At 37.3% G+C, this 25023-nt stretch overlaps 1 protein-coding gene and 2 non-coding genes across 4 annotated transcripts; all 3 read left to right on the top strand.

Moving 5' to 3' along the window:
• The first annotated feature begins 1 nt into the window (after position 1).
• Positions 2-24577, top strand: ncapd2 (non-SMC condensin I complex, subunit D2). 2 transcript variants are annotated; one of them, XM_028012332.1, is made up of 32 exons: positions 2-161; positions 535-654; positions 1172-1247; positions 1326-1384; positions 1471-1646; positions 2135-2277; positions 2691-2818; positions 2928-3051; positions 3139-3286; positions 4862-5059; positions 5320-5454; positions 5540-5627; positions 6436-6634; positions 6746-6864; positions 9466-9666; positions 9784-9958; positions 10404-10488; positions 10650-10786; positions 11879-12011; positions 12469-12544; positions 12638-12853; positions 12965-13125; positions 14892-15003; positions 15092-15215; positions 18789-18944; positions 20724-20901; positions 20983-21077; positions 22045-22125; positions 22706-22889; positions 22979-23141; positions 23237-23353; positions 24311-24577. In XM_028012332.1, the coding sequence occupies exons 2-32, from the start codon at positions 537-539 to the stop codon at positions 24391-24393; spliced, it is 4188 nt and encodes a 1395-aa protein (XP_027868133.1). In that variant the 5' UTR covers positions 2-161; positions 535-536; the 3' UTR covers positions 24394-24577. The 2 variants fall into 2 exon arrangements, with proteins under 2 accessions (XP_027868133.1, XP_027868132.1); XM_028012331.1 differs by having other exon boundaries at positions 14889-15003.
• Positions 1715-2033, top strand: LOC114142418 (small nucleolar RNA U85). The gene has a single exon (XR_003595004.1). It is a non-coding gene; the product is annotated as a small nucleolar RNA U85 (small nucleolar RNA).
• LOC114142422 (small nucleolar RNA U85) lies at positions 4465-4770 on the top strand. The gene has a single exon (XR_003595008.1). It is a non-coding gene; the product is annotated as a small nucleolar RNA U85 (small nucleolar RNA).
• Positions 24578-25023: the final 446 nt, after the last annotated feature.

The raw sequence follows: 25023 nt of genomic DNA, 5'->3' as shown, positions 1-25023 counted from the left end.
GGTCTGACGCGATATGCGTCATCGTTTTGTTGATTTGGCGCGCGGTGGCATCAAATTTGAAAAACTCCAGACGGAAACCGTTTACGGACGGTGGGAAGGGAGGCAGCAGGCAATTTTCCCTAAGAGATTTTAAGTACCCAAACGTGCTGCCACGGAAAGAGGTAACGTTGTGTTTTTACCTTTGTTAAAGTTGTAAACATGGTCATTCTGACACAATGTCCGCCTAAAACTTATGTAAAGACTAGTGAGTTTTAGGCTAACGATTATGCTAATATCGTGTTAGCTTCAGTAACATTAGCGGCTTGAACCACTCATAACAATTTAGTTTTTTCTCAACTTACAAGACTACTTTTAACTTTGGTATTATTTTCTACTTTATGTACCCATATGCATTTAGTATTTAAAGTTAGCACTAGCTCTACCAGTGCTAACAATGAGCTAAATACTTCTAGAAGTGACCGTAACGTTAGCGCTTATTTGTATCTGTGAGTTGGTCAAAGTTTTGATGAATTTTGACTTGTCTTTGTTACGCAGAGATGTCGTGGGACTTTTTTGTGCCAGTGTGTGTGGGAGACCTGGTTAAAACGGGAGGTATTAATCAATACGTAGTTCAAGATGTGATTCCGGCAAAACAACTGCCATCCCATCTCAATAGTAAGTATTTTTCATTAGATGTGATCTTATGTCTATGTACGTATGATTGAAATTCGATGTACTCTAGCATTATGGTGATCGCAGTGAACGGATCGTTTTTGTTTTAACCGCTTAGTTCTGTTTCTTCCATTTATTGCTCTTTAAGCAAATGGATAACCTGTGTTAATTTAAAGGAAAAGTGGAAAAAACAGAACTACATTGTGTGTTGTTATTCCTGTTTCACTGACAAAATATTTGGAAATAAACTTGTTTAAAGATTTGTCACTTGTGATCTATTTCCCCAAGTTTTTGTACTCTCTAACCAAATGTTATTGGTGTATTTTGTGCATTTAATATCTTTTACACAAAACTTAAGATATGTTTTACCTCAGCTTATAACGTGAAATTCCTAACAGTATTTTTGTGTTCTCCACTCCTTTCTGCTCATGTTTTGAGGTTTTTGCATTCATTTTTGACACCAGGAGTAGAAGTATTGTAAATATAAAGGTGTAAATAAATGTTTACTTGTTTGCATCAGAATTCAAGATGGGACTACGAAGCCAAGGCCCTTCATGTATACTGGAACACTTTGACACAGGTTACAGTGTTCTGCAGTAAGTACTTACCATGTAATTCTTGTAAATATTACCATCAATAATAATAGTACAAAGCTATTGTCTTTTAATTTTTAGGCATTTTAATTCTTTGGAACTTGGGGTAAAAGAGGATACCTTGGAATTACTTGTTAAAGGTTAGTCTCTTGTATGTGTATAAATATTTTTTTAAATGGACATCCTTTTAGCCTTTTGCTTCATTAACTGGTTTCTTTTTTTTCAGTGGTCAGTGATCTGGCTGTTTCTCTGCCAACGGCTCTCACCTCCACCACCTTCTCAGCTGCAGAGCGCAAAGAAAAACTAAATGCCGTTAAAATGAGTGTCTTCTTGCTATGCAAACTCACGGAGAGCCTCGAAAGTGTCTCCTACAGACAAAGTATCATCACAGCACCTGGAAAGGTAAAGTTGTTAGTGGCTAAATGGTATAGTCAGTGACTTTTGTTTTTGAGTATTCTTCATGTGACCATATCCAGTGATGAGACCTTGGCATTATTTATGATCTGATTACACTTAGAAACTGTGGTTCTTAGTCAGCTGTTTGGTGAGTAGTCTTGGTAGTGTGATTGAGTTTTATTACACTGCTGTAAGGGCTCACCTACAGTCAAACGTCCATCTTCTAAAACTTATGCTCATGATGAGAAATTTTGTGGGATATGTAGAAGATGTCAAACATTGTGTAACTTCTTGTTTGTCTGTGTGTGAATGTTTATGTATCAGCTGACAAAAGGCTGTAGTCTATGGCAGGTTTGACAGATATGAACAGTCATCTTTGGTAATCTGAGGATATTGTTTTTGTCATTTGAATTTTTTTCATTTTATCTCCCATTTGGAACCGTTAGAGTCCAATACATTTAGAGTTGAAAGACCTTGCTTTCTTTGTGTAACAGGGTAGTAAGAAAGGTAAAGGCGGTGAAGGACTGCTGCAGTGGGATTCTGAGAGAGAGCGGGTTCTGCATGTTCTTGTCCAGCTCCTTCAACTGGACATCCGTTCTCTCTGGAGCCTCTCCCTGGTGGAAGAGGAGTTCATCAGGTACTTCATAGTTCTGGGCCAGGCTCAGATTTTAATTTACTTGCATAACATGCTTGCTTGTAACCATTTATTTATGTATAATTTCATTGTAAATGTAGTTTTTAGGAAGATCTCAGAACTATGTGAAATTGCTTGTTTCCTCTGTGATCAGTTCACAAACAAATTTTTCTTGGGAGCCATTTGTCTTGTGTTTTAGTCGGCATTTCAGCCCTAACATTTTCTTGATTTTAGGTTGATATAACAATAAATGGTGGTTCATTAGCAGGTCCATGCAGAACATTGACATGCTAAGGATATAGTGGGAGCATTTGAATCAGTTCGTATAGCATCTAAAAACTGGCAGGACACTAACACTTGAGTAACTCATGGCTTTAGATGAACAAAATTAAAACATCACCTTGAATTCTTCACAGCTGTGTGACTTGTTGCTGCTACAAGTTATTGGAGAATCCAACCATCAGCCATGTCAAGAACAAACCAACAAGAGATTGTATAATTCACCTTCTCGGCATACTGATCACCAAATACAACCACCTTTTAGGTTCGTTTCCCAGCTGCCTTGGATTTTGTGAATGTAGTTCATACAACATGGCAATCTTTGCTGTTTAAAATTTTTTCTATTTTAAATGTTGCTATCTGAATTCTTTCAGGTGCCAGTGTAAAGGTCATCCAGATGCTGCAACACTTTGAGCAGTTGTCCTCAGTATTTGCACAAGCTGTGTCTGTGTGGAGCACAGAGTATGGAGTCAGAGCAATTATTGGAGAAGTGATAAGGTCAGTACATTTTTCCTTTACTGATGCTTTTAAACTTCAGTTTTATTTGAGATCTGCTATTGAAACTCTTATTTTTTTTTCCTTCAGGGAAATTGGTCAGAAGTCAAGTGAAGAGCTTGCCAGAGAAGGTTCTGGTGTCAAAGCTTTTGCCTCTTTTCTGTCAGAACTCGGTGGCCTGGTACCAGAATTAATGGTCCCCAACATTAGTGTCCTCATCATTCACCTGGAAGGAGAGGTTTGTGTTCTGTAAAATGCATTTTTTGACATCTTTATGAGACTTTTGTAATTTGATAATCTTGTGTAAAAACAAAATGTCGTTACAATATTCACATCATCAAAGTTTTCCCCAGAAAACTTGCTAAGCCTGGTGGCTGGGTGCTAGGGCAGTTATTCACCCAGCAGCCCGTCGTGTTTTTGAGTTAAAAAATATTTAAAATTGACAGGAAATTTTAAAATGTCTTGATAATTATGTGTGATTGGAAGATTAATACCTGAACCCAACTGTAAAATCTTAGAAAATGCAAACACTTTAAAAAGACTTAAATAGATAAACAATGCTTAGATTGGTGGGGGCTCAAGTAAAGCCTGATGGCCCGCCAGGCTTATAATACACTGGGGGAAACTGCATCATGATGAAAAACAATATTTATGATTTAATTTCTTGTCTTTAAAACCAAACTTCAACAATTATTCCCAGCTCTGCTAAAGTAACATAGCCCTTGACTCATATTTATATTATCAAATGTATTAATTTTATTGATACAAATATTTAAGCAAAATCTCACATTTCGGACTTTAACGTGCTGTCTATTATTTAGTCAGGTTATTTTCTGTAATTGAGACTGTAGTGACCTTCATGCTTACTCTTGCTAACTGTAGCTTTAAGAGATTTAAGATGGTGGGAGACACTTCTTTATTTTCTACATCACCAATACCTGAGACAAGAAATATTTCCAAGCCTAATTTTTCTCTTTTGTGGGCACCAGATAAGTGTTGTTGCCTTCTTTCAGGCTGCTGACCGGCAGTGTGTAGCAGCAGACAGCTGAGGGTATTGTTATTGCTTCTTACTCCATACAGCTGGAGAAAACTATGGTCACTAAGGAACTTTCTCTGGCATCTCATTAAAACGACTTCAAATTATGTTGAACATTTTTGAAGCCGTGACTTTAAAAATCATGGTGTACCTACATAACCAGCCCATCCCTGTTTCTTAATGACAAATTATACGGATAAAAACTGCAATATAGCTCAGACGGAGCCTCATTTGCACCCACGTTTTCACCCAAGAACTTGTTTTCATTATGCTCCGAGTACAAATGTGGGACAATCTCTAACACCTTCTGTTTCAGTAGCTTCTGCCTCCCTTGCACAGCTTGGCAGAGTTTTTGTTTGTTTTCGTTTCATTCATGTTCTGCCCAGTGATGAGACCAAGGCGAATATGAGCTCATTGAGCGAGAGTTGGGTTCTTGTTGCCTTGAATGGCAGGTAATCTTGGCAGTGCAGAGGAGGATTTCTGCTCTGCTGTAAGGGCCTGCCGACAGAGACTTAGCTCAGCCAGAATTATTCCTCTACAGTTACTGCGGAGTAATTGCTTTGGCTGATGCTGACAGTTTGTTTGTGTGTGTGTTGTATGTGTGTGTGTGCAGAAGGCAAAAAGTTCACCCAGCTCTCTTTGCTGTTCGTTGAGCTGTGACTGTCGTCTTTGGTAATCTGAGGGCAGACTCATCTTGTATCTTTACTTTTTCCACTTTGCAGAGGGGGAAAAAAGAACGTCATATGTTAAACTGTTTGATTTGCATTTGTTTTCTAGAGCCACACAATGCGTGTTGCTGTTTGTGAGGTGCTTGGAGAAATTCTTGTACGAGTCCTATGTGGCGACGGGCTGGATGAGTCTGGCAGAGCCGACCGGGACCGCTTCTTTGACATATTGCAGGAACATCTCCATGACACACACTCCCATGTCAGAGCACGTGTGCTCCAAGTTTACACACGAATTGTCAACAGCAAGGTACATTGCTTTTATGAAATACTTTGACAGTGAATGCTGTGATTGAACTAATGGTGTTCCACAAGACTCAATTTTTGATCTCCTTGCTTTTCCCAGCTATTCTGACAATGTGTTGTCATGTTTTGGTTATCCAAAACAGACTGAGTTTTAAATTGTATTTTAAATATGAAATGTTTGACATTTTTCTAAAGGACAACACTGAAACTTCAGGACAAAATAATAAAAGCTGATGGTAAATTTTTTTGTGTGGGTGTGTTCAGGCGCTGCCCCTTTGTAGGTACAGTGAGGTGATGGGGCTCGCCGTTGGGCGCCTGATGGACAAATCGATAAATGCAGTGAAGAGTGCCATCCAGCTGTTGGCAGCTTTCATTGCACACAATCCCTATAGCTGCAAGGTAATTCAAACTGGTGTGATTTTAAGCTGTGAATAGAGGTAATATTTCAAGTTTCACAACACAAAGCTTTGTTCTTGTCTTTCAGCTGAGCAGTGCAGATCTGAAGAAACCCTTGGAAACAGAAACAGCAAAACTCAGAGAAATGAAAGAGAAGCTAGAGGGAAAAGCACCTGGTAATCACAGCTTCTGTGATAGTCCTTCAGATTTCTCTGCTTCTGTTAGACTTCTTTAATCATACATGTATTTATATATTTTTTTTGCCCAGTGATGAAACCAAGGCGAATGTGAGCTCACTGAATGAGTGTTGGCTTCTTGTTGCATTTGAATGGTAAACACAAGGTAATCTTGGTAGTGCAGAGGAGGATTTCTGCTCTGCTGTAAGGGCCTGCCGACAGAGACTTGGCTCAATCCAAATTATTCCTTTAGAGTCACAGTGGAGTAATCTCTGGAATAGAGCTTACATTGTGTGTGTGGGTGTGAGTGTCTGATGCAAGAAGCCCACTTTGGTCTTGGTGCCGTTCAGTGATCCATGAGCTGTTACTTTTAACAATCTGAGGGCTGATTCAAATTTCCATAAACCCACCACATGAATATGTGCTGATTAAAAGAAATCCCAAAGGTCTAACTTTAAATCTTATAAGTTTTTTTTCCCACACTTATTTATGTCTGGCATTTTTAATAGTTTGAAATGTAATTAGTAAAAATACTCATGCAAATGAGCTAAGACGGTAATAGTTTTTAGCTTGAATTATGACACATCAGCAGTTTTAATTGTCACTCAGTGCTGCTGTCTGAACAGAAATGTTTTAATTTTTCTCAACTTCAGAAATAGGTTCACATAATTAATTTCAGAAAAATACAGTCATCTGTTCTGTTGCTCTTTCAATACATTGGTTTCAAATGTTTCTTTGGCACTTTTACACGACCAGCTGCCAGCCAAATATAATAAATGTATGTATATATTCCTTTTCCTCGCTGTAGTTGCAGTGATCAAGGCGTCTGAGCTGTGGGCTGCCATGGAGCCTGAGCTCCTTGTTACTGTCAGGACAACCCTGGAGCCCACAAGTGAAGCAGAGGAAGAGAACAACGAATGTGTGGAGGTGGAGGACGAAAAATCAGAAGATGACGACAGAGCAACTGCAGTGAAGATAGCGCAGTACCTCCGTGTCAACAAATACAGGTGATGCTAATAACCAGTTGACGTTGATGGGTAGTGACGCTGCTCATGGATCTGGTCTGTCACACAGCCTAGAATTAGTCAGGTAAAATGTCTGTGCTCCTCTCTCTGCAGGAATGCTGTGAAGCTTTGCGTAAAAGCTCACAGTTGGTTCCCAGAATCAGAGATGTTTGCCTCTCTGACCACAGTCACCCCTGAGAGTTTAATGGACACACTGGGCTTGATTTTCAAAGGTAAAAGCTCTTTTTATTTTAATAAAAATAGGAAAATGGTTTACAAAATGCACAAGAGAACAAATATTAGATATATACTTCTAAGAGATTGAGTTGCTAATGAAAAGTTGATTCACCCACATGATTGTAAATGTAAAACAGATTCAAAGTCATTTGAATTTGATCTTGGTTATCAAACAATGTAGGCAAGTTCAGTATATATAGAATGTATAAAGTGTCCATCTGCTCAGTTTGCCAGAGAGCCAAATAGCCTTCTGGAACCAGGAGCACCTTCTGTTTTTTAACAGAAATTGGGGGCATGAATTTGAGTTGTAAACTTTTTGATATCCACATGATCAAAAAACATAAAAGCTCAAATATATGCATACACCAGTCAATGTTTTTGGTTAAATGTCTTGCTCAATGTTGGCCTTCAGTATCCATTCCTTAGCCTGTTTTGTGTGTTTGGGTCAACCTTGTTACTTCCATGTGTTGAATTTCTGTTCTGATCAGACTTGTTGATTTTGGGGTTCAAATGAAAAATCTGGAGATGATTTTAATTCATTTTTTATTAATAATTATTTTGTGCACTGCATCAAAACCACGGGTACAGCCCCTCAACATGACTTAGCCATCAAACATGTTTGACCTTTAGTGTAATGTTCTTCTGTTTGAAAGCCTCGCCTTAACTCAATTTGTAATACAAGTATTTAATCTCTATAATGACTTAAGAGCATACATATTGGCCCAAACATTAAGCGTTCTCTCATATTCCAGATGAACATTTTGCTGCACTTTCACATTTCTCTGGCTAGTTTTTTCTTTTCTATATATATATATATATATATATATATATCTTTTTAGCCTACATGACAGTGTAATTTGTCGCAAGCCTTTGTCTAAGCTATACTTCACTTCACGCTTCCTGCACCACCAGTTAATGTCATCTCAGATGATAAACAAGTAATTTAATTAAACAGTTAAACATTTTTCATGTTGACTCAAATGCAACGTCAGAGATGTGTGTTGATGGTCTGACAGCTCAATTACAAAGACATTTATTTTCCACTTGTGCACCTATTTGCCATAAGAATAAGAACTTTGACTAGAAAAGTCAGTTTCTCTGCTAATTTTATTACATTGATATGTTACAATAGAGAAAGCATTATGGTATTGACATGGCTGCATCTAATGTTACAAAAAACAACACAACTAAGACTCAAAAGTGTTCACTCTGCTCTCAAACCTCCCCTCATTCAAATCTGAATGTATCTGCACATAAACAAAACCTCAACCCACCAAACCATTTACTAGTTGACTTGGGTTGTAATTTTCTAAAGTTTTATAATGGCAGCTCTGAAATTGTGCTGCAAGTTTCTACCTTCATGTATTCTCGCTTGTTTTCTTTTCTTTTGTTCTAAATGTAGCGTGTATAACTGCTTTTCACACATTATGAAAAGGTTACTTAATTATTAGGCTGAAGCTTTAGAAAATGCTCAGTTCAAGCAGCAGATTATAAATTGAGAGCAATGAGTGCCTTGGTGGCTTGAGGGCAGCGGTGGAGGATGCAATAACTCCCCCTGAGTCAGACATGGCACCCCCAAGAAAATAAAAGTTCAAAAAATGTTGTTGTTTTTCTTTTTTTCTTTTTTCTATGTGGTGAAATATTTTATAAAAAAATTGATTGTAATTAAATGTAATCTAAATGCAAAAAAAGTACCCTAAAAGCAGTCTATTGTGAATATGGCTATGAATCAATAACAAAGGAAATACTATGGGTAAAAGCGATGAACCTTTGACATCATTACACATCCTGTAAACCAGTGGGAGACAGAGCTTGTACTGCTTGGTGATTATACAGGCGCAAAAACAATTCTGCAAAAATATCCATCATGTTTGAGGCTCAACAGAGAAGTTTCAGAAAAAGTTATCAAATCCATTCTGCTCATGTTTCACTGTAGTCAGCAAGAAGAACTAGAGTCACACCAGGTTAGCAATATGCTGCAAAGCAAATAAGGGCACAAATGTATCATGTACAGCACTCAGGAGTTCTTAAATATGCAGTATCATAAAGTCCTATTTTTAGACCTCAATAAGTAGTATTTGATATAAGTAATCAGTGAACTATAAACAGTTTTCTTTGTCTTTTTGTGGGGGGGGAACTACCTGTACAGCAGCAATGACTGTTAAACCACTGACCTGACTGATAATTTCCAGGACCCTAGATGAAAACAGATTTTTCTTTAAAAAAAAAAAAAAAAAAAAGTAAAAAAAACTTCCCCTTCTACCACAAAAACAACCACCTTTTCCTGTTGTGAAGAAATCTGACTCCTAGGTGTAAAAATGCATCTTCTGTCTGCCTCTTCTGTTACCACCATGCCATGTGTGGGTGTTTAAGACCAAGTTGTTTTTTTTTTAATGTTTGTAATGAATGGTATCACCATAAAGCCACATACTGTATTTATTAGATGCATTGTTGGTGACTGTAGGTTGAATGTGTTAGAGACCTATAATGCATTCACAGCACCCTTTACAAATCGGCAAGCTCCCCCATTGCACCTGCAGGAAAAAAAACTTGGAGCCTTCACTGACTGGGTGATTTACCTCTCTTGTTTGCCCCAGGCTCTGATGAAGATGCTTCAGATGTCGGTCAGAATTTGCCACCAACCCCACAAAGAGAGAGAGATAAAGAGGGAGATGAAGGGGACCTGAAGAAGCAGGAGATGTTGGTGCAGTACCTGAGAAACATGGAAACATTTTCCTTACAAGTGGAACAAGCAATATCTGTCATCAACAACATGCTGTATTTGAAAACAACTTCAGGTAGAAGTGTTTCACTGTGGGATCTGTCATTTTACTTTCCCAAATTTTTGAGTAGATTCTGTTTACATGAAGTTCATAATTCCATGTTTATGTGTTGTTTTCTTATTCTGCTTAAAGTTGTCCAAGAAGCAGTGCAGTTTTGTGTGACGGTGCACGAATTCAGTGTTGCGAACTCTGTCAGTGGAGTGAGGAAGATGTTGCCTCTGGTGTGGTCAACGGATGCTACCATTAAAGATGCTGTCGTTCAAGCCTACAGACGCTTGTACCTGAACCCGCAAGGAGACACAGTCAGGTCTGTGCTTAACCACTTTAAATATAGTCATGTGCCGAGGTTTATAATATATTTACATGGCAGACTATAATTTTTTAAATTTAATCCAGGATGGAAGTAACTATGAAAGCAAAGTTCAAAGAAAACCTAAAACAGGCGTTAGGCTACCTATGGAAATGTTCATCAAGATCTCTTTTAAAGATTGGAAATGATTCAACACTTAAACTTTACTATATTGCCAGCTGTTTTTGTGGATATTATAAACCCCTGTTAGAACACACATTCTTGGTGGTTTGCTATACGATTTAGACGTTTTGCATATAATCTTCTAATTGCTTGGAGGATTAGAGCAGAATGAAATTGTTTTGTCTGGCTGCCTGTTGGATATTATTTTGCCTTGCAACAAAAACCTTCAGTGTTTTTTTTTTTTTTAAATGAAAAACCAGCCGTCTGGTCTTTTTAACAGGATGAAAGCACAGACTCTCGTCGACAGTCTCTCTGAGCTCATGGTGGATGCATCTCTGGGTACTATCCAGTGTCTTGAGGAAATTGTGAGTAATTATTATATGAATCATTGGATTAATTAGCAGTACTGTAGTTCCAAGATCATGAAAAATGTCTAAATGTGACAAAATATTAATTTGGGAGAATTTGCAGAAATACTTTTGGTTCCTAAACATAGAGAGAGCTGTAACTGTAAATGTCTCTGTAGGTGCAGGAGTTCTTCGGCAGTGGCAGCAATCTCCAATCCACCGTAATTCAGGTTTTGTGGGAGAGATTTGCCGGTAAACGAGAAGCCTCTGTCTTACACAAACGAGCTGCAGTGTTACTGCTGGGCATGGCAGCACGGTAAATTACTCAACATTTTATTGTCTTTTAATACAACAAACATTTTGGGTGGAAAAAAGTGCAGTTTTCTTATGGTAGTGCTAAAAATCGGTTAAAATAACAGATTTAATTTAAATAACATCTGTTTAGAGTACCACAAAGTTTGTATGGTAGTTACTCATATACCATGTAGTAAAGGTTGAATATCAACCAAAATGAATATTTAATTTTTTTTATTTGTAACACAAGGTTTCTGCACACTGACTCCTCCTTATTTTATGTTATAAATCTTTACCTAGAATCATATCTGTGCTTTTTAATAGGTATAAAAGCTAAACAGGATTAGTATGTCAGGAATAAATTGAGGTTTACATTTCAGCTGCACTTTAACTCAAATGTCAAATGTTTCTTTAGATGACATTCTATCTGTTTCAACACCCAACAATTATTTCACGTGAACTCAGATGTATTGCGCTGATGTTTAGCACAGTCGGATTGATGGGGAGAAAATGTAGCCATTATGATTTGAGCAGGTTAGTGGTAAAAAATACATTGAAAATTGGTGCTATTCCTGCCTGAATAACAGCTCTTCTCTTTACATTTTAGTCCTGCCTCAGCTACTTGACATTCTGCAAATCCTCATTAGTCAGAATACAAGCCCAGCCTCTGCTTCTCTTCATTGTAATTGAAGTCACGACCATAAAACTTGGCTTCTTGCCAGGGCCTTTTTATCTTATTTTTTATTTATATATACATATATCTTTATATATGTAAAATATGTTCTCCCCCTTCCAGCTACCTCCAAGAATATGGTTGCTTTGGGGAAGAGTGAGAGAGTAAAGAGTATTTGCAGTCCACCCACGCTGCCTCTTCTCCTCATCCAGCATCAGCAGCATTTATAACCTATTAAACCTTGTGTGCTTCTCCTAACCCGTCCTCCTACATGTAATATCTGGGCTTAGCCTAGTACTGGGAAAACCAGCAGAGAGTGGAAGAGGTCATGTGGGGCAGTGTTATTACCCGACTTTGCATGAAGACGAGATAATTTGGTGTTCTGAAATGTGTACGCTAGTTCTAGTTTTCAACAAGTATCTCTATTTGCAACTACAACAGGGCAGAGAGAGAAGTGGTGCTCAGTAACTTGGACACTCTTTGTTCTGTGGCTCTGGGAGAAAAAGTGACTGAAGACTTTCTTCTTGCAAGAGATACAGTGATCACCATTTGCAGTATCACTGATCATGTCAGGGTAAGTTTGAATATACGAGACTTTGTCAAAGATAAAAAATGTAACACTCAACTGGCCTTTGGTCAAAGCCTTCACAGAACAGTGACTATACTGGGATTAAATTACATATAAGTGGACTCTTTATTCTGTGACTTAGGAAGCAAGTTGGAAATGGTTTTATTTTGAATACATACAGGCACACTAAGCAGAGTTTTGTTTGTAAAAACATTATTTTAAAAAAGAACGATGTTTTCTTCCACTTCATGGTTATGAACCACTTTGTTTTGGTTGATCACACACAACCCCTAAAAAATCAGTTTGTTGCTTTTCTATGACAATATGTGGAAGTTAGTTGTGTGAATAGTTTTACAAAGCATTGTAAATAAAAAGTAATGGTAAGAATACCTTAAAGCCCAGACTTTGACTAATTACATCTGAAAGTTTAAGTCTGTCCTGTTATGGTTTGTCTACCCAATAGCAATCAAAAGGAGCTCCATTCAGACTCCCCCAGGACCATCAGCTGTTCACCTGCCTTACACAGGCTGTTGCTGATGGTAAACAATGTGCCCTTGAATTTTTTTTCCTATTCTTTCCACCAGATACGGTTTCTTCCTCTAATTTTTCTGTCTCCACTGTTTGTGTCCAAGGTGTGGTGATGGAAGACCCTTACTGGCAGAGCTTTATGGAACAGGCCGTCCGTCTCATCTACTTCCTGGCTGAGTCCCCAGACCAGCTGTGCTCCCGGCTGCTCCAGAGAAGCGCTCGACTCTTACTTGATCAGATTGCTGAAGGCGGTGAAGTTAACAAGGATGTTGGCCAAATCCATGATGCATCTCAAGACTCCAGTGACCAAGAAGAACAAGGTTAGTCGTGTTGTCTACCATGTTGCTGTCTACAAAATGCTACAAGACTTATTCCTGCCGTTTGTCAGCGCACCCTTAATCACACATGGCCACATGTTTTCTCTCCTGCAGTGAACTGTGTGTGTCTGGCCCAGCTGCTGGCGCTCTGCGGATGCGTTGCTTTTTGGCAGGTGTCTCATCTTGAGCGCAGTGTGAGCGCTGAGCTGCGGAGGAGGAGAGGAGAGACAGAAGAGAGGGAGGAGAAGGAGAAAGGCCCAGGCAGTAAAGCTAAGGTAATGAGTGGCTGTACAGGTGTTCCACACAACATAATACAGAGTTCTTGGGAAATGGGTGACACACCCACTAATTATGGTTGTGTTCAAACTACTTTCTGCCATTTTGTAAGGGTTAATGTATGTCAGTGTTATGTAATATCTAATTAGACCATCAGACAAGTTACACAATTGAAACATTTTTTATTTTTCTACAGTGCAACTTCTTTAAATTAATCTACTAAAAAGAAACTAAAATCCCACAGTTCTTCTATTTCCTGCTTTTAATGGTAATTTTATTTTCCCTATTGTGAAATAGATTTGCAGCATGTCCACAGAGTAGAACAACTCTACAAAAGCTCTGAAGTCATGCACCGAAAACCTCCTAAGATGATAAAGCTACATTTAACATTGTTACCGTGTCGAGTAAATTAAATTTTTTATTAAAGTTCAATATTTATCTGGATGAATTATGACAATAGAATTGGCCAAGCATTGGCTTCAGTACCATCAAGGCAATGATGTGGAAAGCTTAATCAGTCACAACACCTCTATAACACACGTACACCAATTCACAGGATTAATGGCTTTTCATTTGCAACAAAAGTTGCTTTTTGATGTCCTGCTAGAAGTACTTTATTACTGTTAAAGTCCCAACAACATGCCTAAAATGAATGATTACAGGAATGACTGTTAATATTAACTGGGATGTTTTTATATTATCATTATGTGTATTGTTTGTTAAACTGGGTTGGTCATAATAAACTAATTGGATTGATAATAATAATTAGATTAAAATCCATATCAGACTCAACATTAATGAACTCCAACCAGGTTTTTATACATAATAATCTGTTTTATTTGAAAAAGATCACTTAAAGTGCTTCTATGGATGATTTAATCCTATTTAAAGTTAAAGCTGAACCTCATCCAACCAGCTGTGAGATGAGACATTTTTCAGTCAGTGGGTCTCTACTGGGTGGCTTGATAATGAAACTCATTTTAGTGACAGACAGATTAGTGACAGCTATTAATTGTTCAGTCCTTCAGAAGAAAGGAGGATAGATGTTCCCTTAATTAGCGTGGGAGTTTGTTCTGTCATTTCTAAACTCATCTCGGTTACTTCTTTACTGTCTCATAAAAATACAAGACTGAACTTCATAGTGGAAGAGAGACTGTGTTTAATGTTGAATCGTGCATAGTGGGCATGCTTTTTTTTCAGTTTTTTTGTTTTTGAACAAATGGAGTTGGTATATGCATTTAACCTTTGTGCAAGTCGTGAAGAAACTGAACAATGAAGGACATGCTTGAGGTGCTGAGCCCACACCCATAGCAGTGGGAAGACACAAGAAAACATTTGGTAAATTCACAAGTGAATGGAGGAGTTTAAGTGTGTTGCATTTCTATGCTCTATACATTTAGAAAAGTTCAATTACAGCCAAACTTTATTAGCACTTAACAGTATGACTTAGAATATTAACAGTTTTGAAATAATCAAATGTTTATCTCTAGGTCTGTTTAGCTATAATTATCTAAAAATGAAAAGACAGACCGAATAAAAGAAGGTGAACTAAAAGCTTTTAGATTCTTGTATTTGAGTCAAATTTAGACTAAATAAGGGGCAAACAACCAGATGAGCTATTTTTCTTCAGCTAAATATCTGTATGACTCAACTGAAAGTGAATTGAGGTTTCAGCTCATTTAAATCTAAAATAGGATTTAGAGGCATTTTTGAGTTTTTATGGAGCTGATTTAGTGTTGACCTTATTATTTTTTTCTTAAAGCAGCAGCTGGCTAATGAAAGTGCCATGGAAGAGGAGCTCGGGTTGATTGGTGCGTCTGCTGAAGACACTGAAGCAGAGCTCATCAGAAAAATCTGTGAAACAGAATTACTGGCTGGTAAATAAAAACTCTTGCCAGTTTTCTTCCTGCATCATTTCAAGCTGCGTTTAAATCGACTTCATTTATTATCTCTCAATCTGTTTAGAGGACAACCTGCTGAGTGCGTTTCTTCCTCTGCTGGTGAAAGTCTGCAGTTCTCCAGGACGCTATTCCCACCCTCAGCTCACCACTGCTGCCTGTTTGGCACTGTCTCAGTACATGATGATAAGGTATATTACACTGCTGAGTAAACAATCACACACCCGCTACACCATTTTCTTAACCTTGGACAGTAGGGCATCTTTTATTCCATCTGTCTGTTCTAGAAAACTTTGAGTTTAGTTTATCTTTGGCCATTTTGGCTGCCCATCTGTTTAGCTCCGACATCTTGGTGTAAGTCCACAATGCAGGTTGCTAAGCATGCAAAGTATGGAGTTTAATTTTGTTTACCAAGTCTGAATAAATATGGAAAAAATAAAAATGCAGTGTGAAAACCAGTTTCCACACTGTTTTGCTTATTCACTACAAATATAATTTTTTTTATGGAACTGAACTGTTTGTGTTTTCCATTTTTCTCCATTGCTACGTCTTGCATGCCAGATATGTGTTATTTATTAAAGTTGTTCTACATACATAGTGTGGTTCTTAAAACTTAAGATTTTAAGTTTGCCATCGATTAAAGGGTGTGTTCCAGGAAATACAAATATTTCAAAGAACTAAGGCTTAAAAACCATATTATTATTATTTTGCTTTTTTTTTGTTTGTTTTTTTTTACAAAATGAGATGAGTTTTTCTCAATTTTCATAACGGGCAGGATGACAACTCATCACTTTGATGTCCCTCCCTCAATTGTTGCTGTGAACTACTTGTCAGCTGGTAGCAAAAAAAGTTTTCGCTCCTAAAATGAACACAACTTAATCTGTTTTATAATATTTTGTTGATAACACAATGTGTCCTGGTGAGGAAACTGAAGAGCACCACCCATCACTCTTCAGGTAAAATTGTTTTAGGCTACAGTGGGGAAGCTATGAGCAGTATTCATTTCGGCCTGATGAATTAAGCAGTTAATATCAGCTAGTTCAGATCTACATAGTTCACAGATTGGCAAGAAGGTTTTGTGAAATAAACAATTGAGAGCTACTACTAAATTTAGCGAGACTTATGATAAACAGTTTTTTTTCTGTAGCAGAAGAAATAAATGTCGACTTTCTATTAAATTAATAGATCGTGTTCTTGTTTTTATTAAAATTGTTGCAAAACTGTAGTATTTGCACTCCAAGTTATCATACCAAGTTTGTAGAGATTGTTGCCAGTTAATCTCTCATTAACTTTGTTGTCATTAGTTCTAAAGGCATCACTATATAAGGGGAAAATTGAGCTAGCCACCATTTCTAAGAATTTTTTTTTTCCATCAGTTTGCACCATTTTTCCCAACTTGTGTCGAGTTGTTATTTAATATGTTGGTATTCTTGAGACAAGACGCAAACTGAGTCTCGAACCATTTTGCCTAACGTGGAAGTGTTATTTAAAACAATTATGAACAGCAGTGGTATACCACTTGGCACATAAATTTGTAAAACAATGAAAATGGTATAGAATTGTTGCTATAAACAAATTCATTGGTTCTCATCTTTACCTTGACATAAATAATTTGCATTGTTTTTAGTAGAAGTAATTTTTTTTCTTATTTTTTAAGAATGTCTTAAGCCTCTCCAATACACCCAGAATCTCTTCTGTATTACATTATACATCCAAGGAAAAAAAAGTTTTTCATTTAAAATAAATAATGCACCCAGTGTTTGGATGTTTTTTACAAGCTGAAAGGATAAACTCATTGGCTTTGAATTAAGCTATTTGAAATGTAGAGTAACATTAAGCTTTGCTGTATTAATGCTGTAAGATAGAGGTTTTATCCCTTCTGTTGTTTTGTGTCTGTGGTGCAGAGTGTAATCAGACCCCATGATACAATCCTGATGGTCCAATGAATCTGACAAACTTGTAATAAGTTAAATTGAACCATTCTGAAGACTGGAAATTGGCTGCAAAGTGTTTAATTATCACAGCCATTAGGGAAGTAGCTGGAGGGGAGGATTCCTTGTAATTTCATTCTGAATGTAGTCGAGATAAAACTGACTTTATAGCAGTGAAAGGAAGCCTCTCTAAAGAAAAAGTGTATATATATTTAACACTTTTTGCTGTCTTGGTGTACTTCAACTGCTCTTGCTTACAGTCTGTAGCAATTCAAACTTTGCATTTATTAATGTTACTGTAACTGAACATGGTTCTAGTGATGATATGAACTATTACCAAGGAAACTGTTAAAACCAGAAGGTATTTATTATGAAACAGAACTGAAATGGCCTTCTAGACATTCCCACAGTCTCTGCTTGAGCAGATTGGATCTTCAACTCGTTCCAATCCTACACACGTTGATATTCCCACCCCTGCATGAAATTATGTCTACTGATTATGTGGACATGCTTGTATTCTCTCTGATTATTGCAGCCTTCTACAGTTTTCTTTTAGCTTAATTACACTAACCTTTTAAATCTCTAATCAAAATTATTGAAGGGCCTTTTTTTTCTCCTGGCACTTTTCCTCAAATGATGGCTGATTATCGTCATTCTGTGTTTTAGGAAAATTGGACAAATCTTAACCCCAATGAAAGACATTTCTCTAACACCCCTTGTTGCTGTTTAATTTATATAAATAACATGACATTTCTGAAATAAAGAAACATGCTTTCCAAAACCACAGGACTTCTCTTCTGAACTGATTTGTTTAATTAAGCAGAGGCTTCTCTCTCCGGTGTCCTTTTGGCACAAGGTGTCTGACTTTCAGTTTAATGTAAAATACTTCCCTTTTTCCTTTTCTGCAATTTCACCATGAATATCTCAGAATAATTTGGATTTCTTGGTCAGAGTATTAAACTGTGAGAATCCAGCCATTTGTTGCTTATATTATGTTAACAGAGCTTTCCAGAGGGCATGTAATTTTAAATTCATTATTTTAGTTAGCAGCCACGCGAGAGCCACTAAGAACAATGTAAACATTTAATTCATTACTCTCAAAATGAATTAGGATTAGCACTAAAAAGTTAATTAGGTCTTCCAGTAATTCAGTTCAAAAAGTCAGACATGTATGTATTTATTTTACATGGTAATATATATTCCAGCAGTTATTTCCACTATTTATATCTGACACCTGAAGAAAAATCAAAAATATATATAAATTTTTTTTATGTTTCTGATGCTTCCGTTTGTGGTTCAGGAATGGCTTAAAATAAAAATGTGATGGTCATTGTCCTATATACGCATGTATGAGATCTTCTCCAAACTCTCTACACTCAGCTTTGTTTCACAATCCTCTCAATGATACAACATTCCCTGTTCTTTATACACATTTTTGTGCTTTTTCCTTTTGCTCAACTTTCCATTGCTATGTTTGGGTTCAGCACTCAGAGCACCCAGCTTCTTTAGCGATGACCTTTTTTAGCTCATCTTTTTTGTAGAAGCTGTAAGTGACTGTAATGGATAAGTCAAGTTAGCAGAACACTTTGCATTACTTATTTCAGTTTTTTGTTGGTCCTACCCAATATTAGCATTTTCTGAGAAACAGAATTGTAGGTTTTCATTATGCAAGTCATAATCATTGAAAGTAACAAATAAACCTTTCAAATATCACTGAGGCTAATGTCTCTGGATTGGTTTCCATTTTTCAATTGAAAAAGTACTGAAATAATCCACCTTTATGAGGACAGTTCAACTCCTTTAATTAATGCTTTTATTTTGTCCTCATTTCAGCCCATCAGTGTGTGAAGACAACATCCGCCTCATCTTCACAGTGCTGGAGCGCTCCACTCTGCCCGTCGTCAGGGCCAATGCCATCATAGCGTTGGGAGACCTCACAGTGCGTTTTCCTAATACTTTGGAGCCCTGGACCCAAAATCTATATGCAAGGTAGGTCCTGTTTAGCCGCATCAGTCACTAATAAAAAAGGCAAATGCTTGTTGTCCACCATGCATAAATAATTTAGTTGATCCATACCATCATTATCTTTTAAAAAGTTTCATCAAACATCATAAGAAAAATGCTTCCACTCGATGGGTCATGTGAGTGGGTGTTCTGCGAGTGAAGTTTTTCTTTTCTTTTCTTTTCCTTCTTGCAAACACCCACTGACACACATCCTTGTACACTCCTGCCTTCTTCATCCGAATCCCATCACCGCTTTTCAGTGTGACGTCCCTCTCAACCACTGGAGTGTTGCCACTGTCAGAATGCTCCACTGAGCCACATGATGGGAAAAGTTTACTCTTTATTTATTTATTTCATTTTTTCCACAGGTAGTGGGAAATAAACTTTTAGATGATCTATATGCTGTCAAAAACTCCGATAGTGGGCTTTATATTTGGGCCCTGCAGGTTGCCATGACAACTAGCTAATATTCCTTTAAAGATTAGGAAGGGGGATCATTACCAAACACGAACCTGGGCGGAGCCTCAGACCACATCAGGAAAGGCCACCATAAGACAACAAACGGCTTAATCGCCACTCTGACCAGCAGGTTGTAATTACGCAGCGGGGAGACGGCGGTAATATTTGGGCAAAGTCACGCATTCTGCAAAGGTTTGTGCCTTTGCATTTAAAAAGCACTTAAACATTTCAGCCAACTGAGAGGCTGAAGTTGTTCTGTTTGATGAAGTGCCGTTTTAATTATAATAGGAGATAACGTTCACATTCGGGTGTTTTGACATGTAGAACATTTTCTTTTCTAATTCTTCACTGCCCTCAGTGTTTTCTACATGATAAGCATTTCCTAGTTTTCCTAATTGTCTCCCACACACCAACACCTCCACTGTTCTCAAGGCTGCTGCCCTGGCGCCTCCTGATAAGCGCATTAAGAATTAATTACCCTGTTCACTGCTGTTGCAAGCTTCTGCATTGGCATGTGGAAGTAGCATGTACAAGTGTGTGATCCTCTGCCAGGAGTCCTGCTCTTTGGTGCAAATGAGAAATGGGAAATTAGTTGCTTTTGTTCTTTGGTTTTTTGGGAGAGGGTAAAGCTAAATTAGTTTCTGATTGCCCTGCCACAACCTGTCCAGTCCCATTGTAAGCAGCCAGCCAATAAGGTGTCACTTTGTTTAAGTTTTGGATGACTTTTACCTTTTTATTTGAAGAAAAGCTGATGAGAAGTGATTTTCCTTTCGCATTTACTTATTGTATCTTATCAATAGACCTGGTGGTGTAGTTCTATTTAGCTGAAAATAACTATTTATCATCTAATTCCAGCTTTCTCGTTGCATATTTACAAAGATGCTTTTGCGAACTTTTAAACACTTGCCCTAAATATTTTTGAAAAAAATAATTCTTTCCAAAAAAGCAACTTGAATTTAAATGTTCAAGAAATATAACAGTTGGAGTGTCAAGTTAAAAATTGGGCAGATACCAGCATTTTAGTTCAGAGATGATGATCTGAAGCTCTTGCATGAAGAGTTCTTGTTACCAAAAAAGGTCAGCAGCGATGTTATATGGTATGTAAATTGTTCATCACAACATTGTGGTTATGCCAAAACTGGGCTGTTTGTGGGAGCAACTGTGCACGTTGGCTGTTGTCGTGGACATTGATTTTTAAATTGGCTTCTGTTGCCGATTCCTTTATTATTATTAAAAATGTATAGAACTGACTCTCAGATCGTTAACTTCATTTTTTTCCCCCTCCCCTCTCTTTGTCATGTTTAGGTTGAGTGATGAGGTCCCATCTGTGAGGCAGACTGCTGTGACAGTTCTTACTCAGTTGGTCCTTAAGGATGTGCTAAAGGTCAAAGGCCAAGTTAGCGAGGTCGCTGTGCTGCTAATTGACCCAGAGCCGCACATCACCAGCCTGGCTCTAAACTTCTTCAATGAGCTGGCCACTAAGGTACACACACACACACACACACACAGAAGCTGTAGTGGAAGCTGGCAGCTTTGAAAGGTTTTTAACTTTGTCATCCATCAGGACAACGCCATCTACAACCTGCTGCCAGACATCATCAGTCGCCTTTCGGATCCAGAGAGAGGAATGAGCTCCAAGGACTTCAACACCATCATGAAGTGAGAGGCACAAAAACTCTTTGTTTCTTCATTTCTGTGCCTTGTAAAAGTATTCACACCCCTTGATTCTTGTAGAAATAACCAAGCAAACATTTAGATCTGCATCAAACTGTGGTAAGACTTTATGAAATTACTATGCGGATCTTCTCCATCCAGGCTGAGCTCAAGTTAATTTGCACATCCACATGAAGACATTTTGCCATTCTTTGCAAAGTCTTCGTCCTGGCTATGCTGAATACATATGTTTAACTTTTTAGGTTTTTATTTTTAATTAATTTTAACAACAGTTTCTCATTTCACTTCAAAATTAAGTGCAACTTTGATCTGTCACAGTAAATTCACAAACATACATTGACGTTTCAATAGGTATGAATTTCACTTTTTCACTGTCAGCCCACAGAATGATGTGCAGCAATTTAAGGTTTGGACTAATGATGCAAATAACTTATTTTAATAATTGGTTAATCTATAGACTATTCTAATGGTTAATCGGAAGAAAAAAATGACACATTCTGCAGATTTTTCATTTTACCACTTAAGCCTTTTCCATAGTGCAACAGAAATGCATTAAAGGATACTAATAAAAAATAATTCACTTCCTTTCTTAAATAAGAAAATGAATATTTTATTGCCTAAACTGCATAACTGTATTGTTGTAATAAATCTGAACTGGGTGAAGCTTAAACTGTCACAGGTTTGGCTGAAATTAAATACAAAGGTGCTAAATGTATACATTCTACATTTTATCTCAAGTGCAAAATGTACAGATTTTTCTGTGCAGTTTTCTCTCAATTGTTTTTTTTAAGCAAATTGTCTTTTTTGAGTCTGTATACTCCAGCTAACAATTGATTACTAAATTCGTTGATTTCAGTAATCGATTAGTCACAGTTAATTGTTTCATCCCTGGTTTGGACAGAAGCATTTCAAGCTTTGAACGTGCTAAATGAAGTTTTGGGTGTTTTCACAGACAGCTATTCTCCTACATCACTAAAGAGAGGCAAACTGAATCTTTGGTGGAGAAACTGTGTCAGCGCTTCCGGACTGCAAAGTGAGTACAAATTGCCTTGTTTTCCTGCTGCTGCCTCTTTGCGTGATTTCATGTTTTTTTCTTCCGAATAGTTTCACTCCTAATTTCTGAAGCTGTCCTACAGCATTTCATTGTGTGAGATGTGGGGGTGGATGTGTGGATAATTAGTGGCTGTTTTTTTTTTTTTTTTTTTTTTTTACTCTGAGAAAGAGAGTTTAACAATTAAATCAAGTTCACAGTTCGCTTCACCAGTCATGTATGCTGGCATCTTCCTATTCAGTGCTTTTGTCATGGAAACAGCCTCATGTGTAGTTTGAGAGTAGATGCAATGACTGGGGCGGCTGGGCTTCAGCCTCTGAGTCATTCTTTATCCATACGCAGATCTCAAAGGAAGGACATTTTATATTATATAATGGAAAACTGAATTTGGACATAAAAGGTTCCTGGAAATGAGATTAGGTCCAAATGTCAGAGCAATGACATGTTTATCAGAAATGAGGTTTTTTTTTTGTTCAGAGTCTAGAATTACTGTGCATTATGTTGCTAATCAGGTTTATTTTCTAATCCCTCAACCTCTCATTTCATGCTCTTGTCTCTGCAGAACCGAGCGCCAGTGGTGTGACTTGGCCATGTCCCTGTCCCTGCTCTCCATGTGTGAGCGTGGCTTTAAGAGGTTGCAGGAATGCTGGGAATGCTACAGCGACAAACTAACCGAATCCGGAGTCTACCAGCCTCTGCTCACCATCACAGCCAAGCTTCGTCGTGGAGCCAAACCTCAATTTAAGGTGTATGAATCGCTCATTTAAGCTACTCGTGTGCTTTATTTAATAATATTTATTTTTATTCTTGTAGTAATCATAAATATCTCAATCAGACCCAGATAGATGACTTTGAGAAGCGGCTGACAGCGGTTCACACCCGGGGCTTGGAGAATGTAGAAAGTCCTGAGATGGAAGAGAACCAAGGGGAGGAAGGAACTGCAGAGAAGACCAGCAGTCGCACACTGCTACCCACCAGAGGCCGTCAGAAAAGGAGAGGTCTGAATTCACAGCTTTTACTCAGTTTCCTAAACTAATAAAATGTATATATAAAAAACTGACTGTGACTAAGGAAATATTTTTCCTCCCTACAGGTCAAACAAAGTCGGTCTCCAGCCACGGCGATGACACTTTTGTAACGCCTCAAAAATCACGCAAGTCTAAGAAACCAGTGATCAGCTTCAGCAGCGACGAAGAGGAGGATGAGGATGGTGAGACTGCCAGGGTTTATTTATTTTAGAATATTTTCAGTTTGTGTAATTAAAAAAAAAATCCATATTAAATTCACAAATTTTTTTCTTTTTTTTTTTGTTTCACATGAGTGATTTTTTTCATTTAATGAGTTAATATCCTAGTTTTATTGTATTGACCATTAAACATCATAAATGTTAAAGAATATTGTCCAAATTAGATGCAAAAAACGTTTTTTTTTTTTGTTTATTGAATAAACTAATTCAATATTCTGACTTCTTTTGGCACCTCATTAACGAAGCCTTTGTGCTCATTTAATTACCCAACAAAGTTCTTTGTTTACTGTATTTTTATAATTGGTGCTATGAATAAAATTTGATCAAAAGAAGTTCCTTCAGGTCAGAACAACTGAGTTCAGAGTAACTGGACCAAATGCATCAAACAACAGTGTTGAAGGTTTATGAGCGGACAGGATTCTTCTTTTTTTTTTATTATTAGCTAAGAAGTAGTCCAAGATCTACAGGCAGAGCAAACCTTGACGGTAAAATCTGATAAGTAATTCCTGTAAAAATGCTAATAATGATGGCATAAGATCTACTACAAATTCCCTTAGAACCTTTAATGTGGGCATAACCATTTTCAGAAGCTTGATCTATTCAGTACTTTTTAATTTGGGAATAATTTCTTGTAAAGTTTTTGATTAGTTTATGGCTTACGTCATTATGTTGAATGATCGTATTTGAATTATTGCTTTGTGACTTTTTCAGTTTTTCTTCTGTGGGTGTTTTTTTTTTTTTTTTTTTTTTTACAGCTTGTATTTGAATTTGTCTGCAACCATCTCACTTTATATTTCTACTTATATAATCAACTTGACATGATTTCATAAAACGCCTAAAAAATCAATTAAAACAAATACATTTCCACCCAAGATTAAATACTCTGCAGAAATGTCTCACTAAGCTTTTATCTTCCTTCAGATGCTGTCATGGCAGAGAGCGAGACCCCCAAAGTGACGACACCCATCTCACGCACGTCACGCCGAACTCGCCTCAGAAACTGATTTCCTTTCTGTTTTGCTGTTTTTACTGCCTTCTTAATATTTTATAATCAAATATTTAATTTTAGTTCTTTGTATATTTGTTTTATCCACTTTACTGCCTATCTATCTTTAAGCTTTTGTAGTCTGATGGTGCTTTTAGTGGCAGATTAGAAATCCTTTTTAATAAACCTGGGTCTTGCTTTAATTTCTGTGGTTCCATGTTTCACTCGCACATCTTTCACACAATATAAATAGACTGATTACAAGTGTTAAAGCTGTAGTATTTAACTTTTTTTTTTTTTTTTTTAAATATATGTCCAGATAGATGGATCAATCAATAATACTACAATAATTGGGTTTTACTCAATTATTGGTTTTGTCTGGTCACTGGCTCCACAGGTTCATGAAGTTGGAGTTTTAAAACCACCTCATTTTCCACCAGACCGTTCAGGTGTGGGAGTTTTTGCCAGCTGTACAAATAAAATGCAGCCCCTTTCCTAACTGTTGCTGCACACTGCAAATTAGGTGGCTGAAAGAGCACAACTACTATTAGCATTGACACTAATACAGCCAGCTCTTACAGTAGCTTTGCACAAGTGACAGTTGATATCATTGGGTTGAATTTTACACTACAATGCTTCTAAATGTTAA

Source organism: Xiphophorus couchianus, chromosome 3 (genome assembly GCF_001444195.1).
Source record: "Xiphophorus couchianus chromosome 3, X_couchianus-1.0, whole genome shotgun sequence".
NCBI classification, from domain to species: Eukaryota; Metazoa; Chordata; class Actinopteri; order Cyprinodontiformes; family Poeciliidae; genus Xiphophorus; species Xiphophorus couchianus.
The sequence above is the reverse complement of the archived record's forward strand: the minus strand, read 5'-3'. Positions and strand labels throughout refer to the sequence as shown.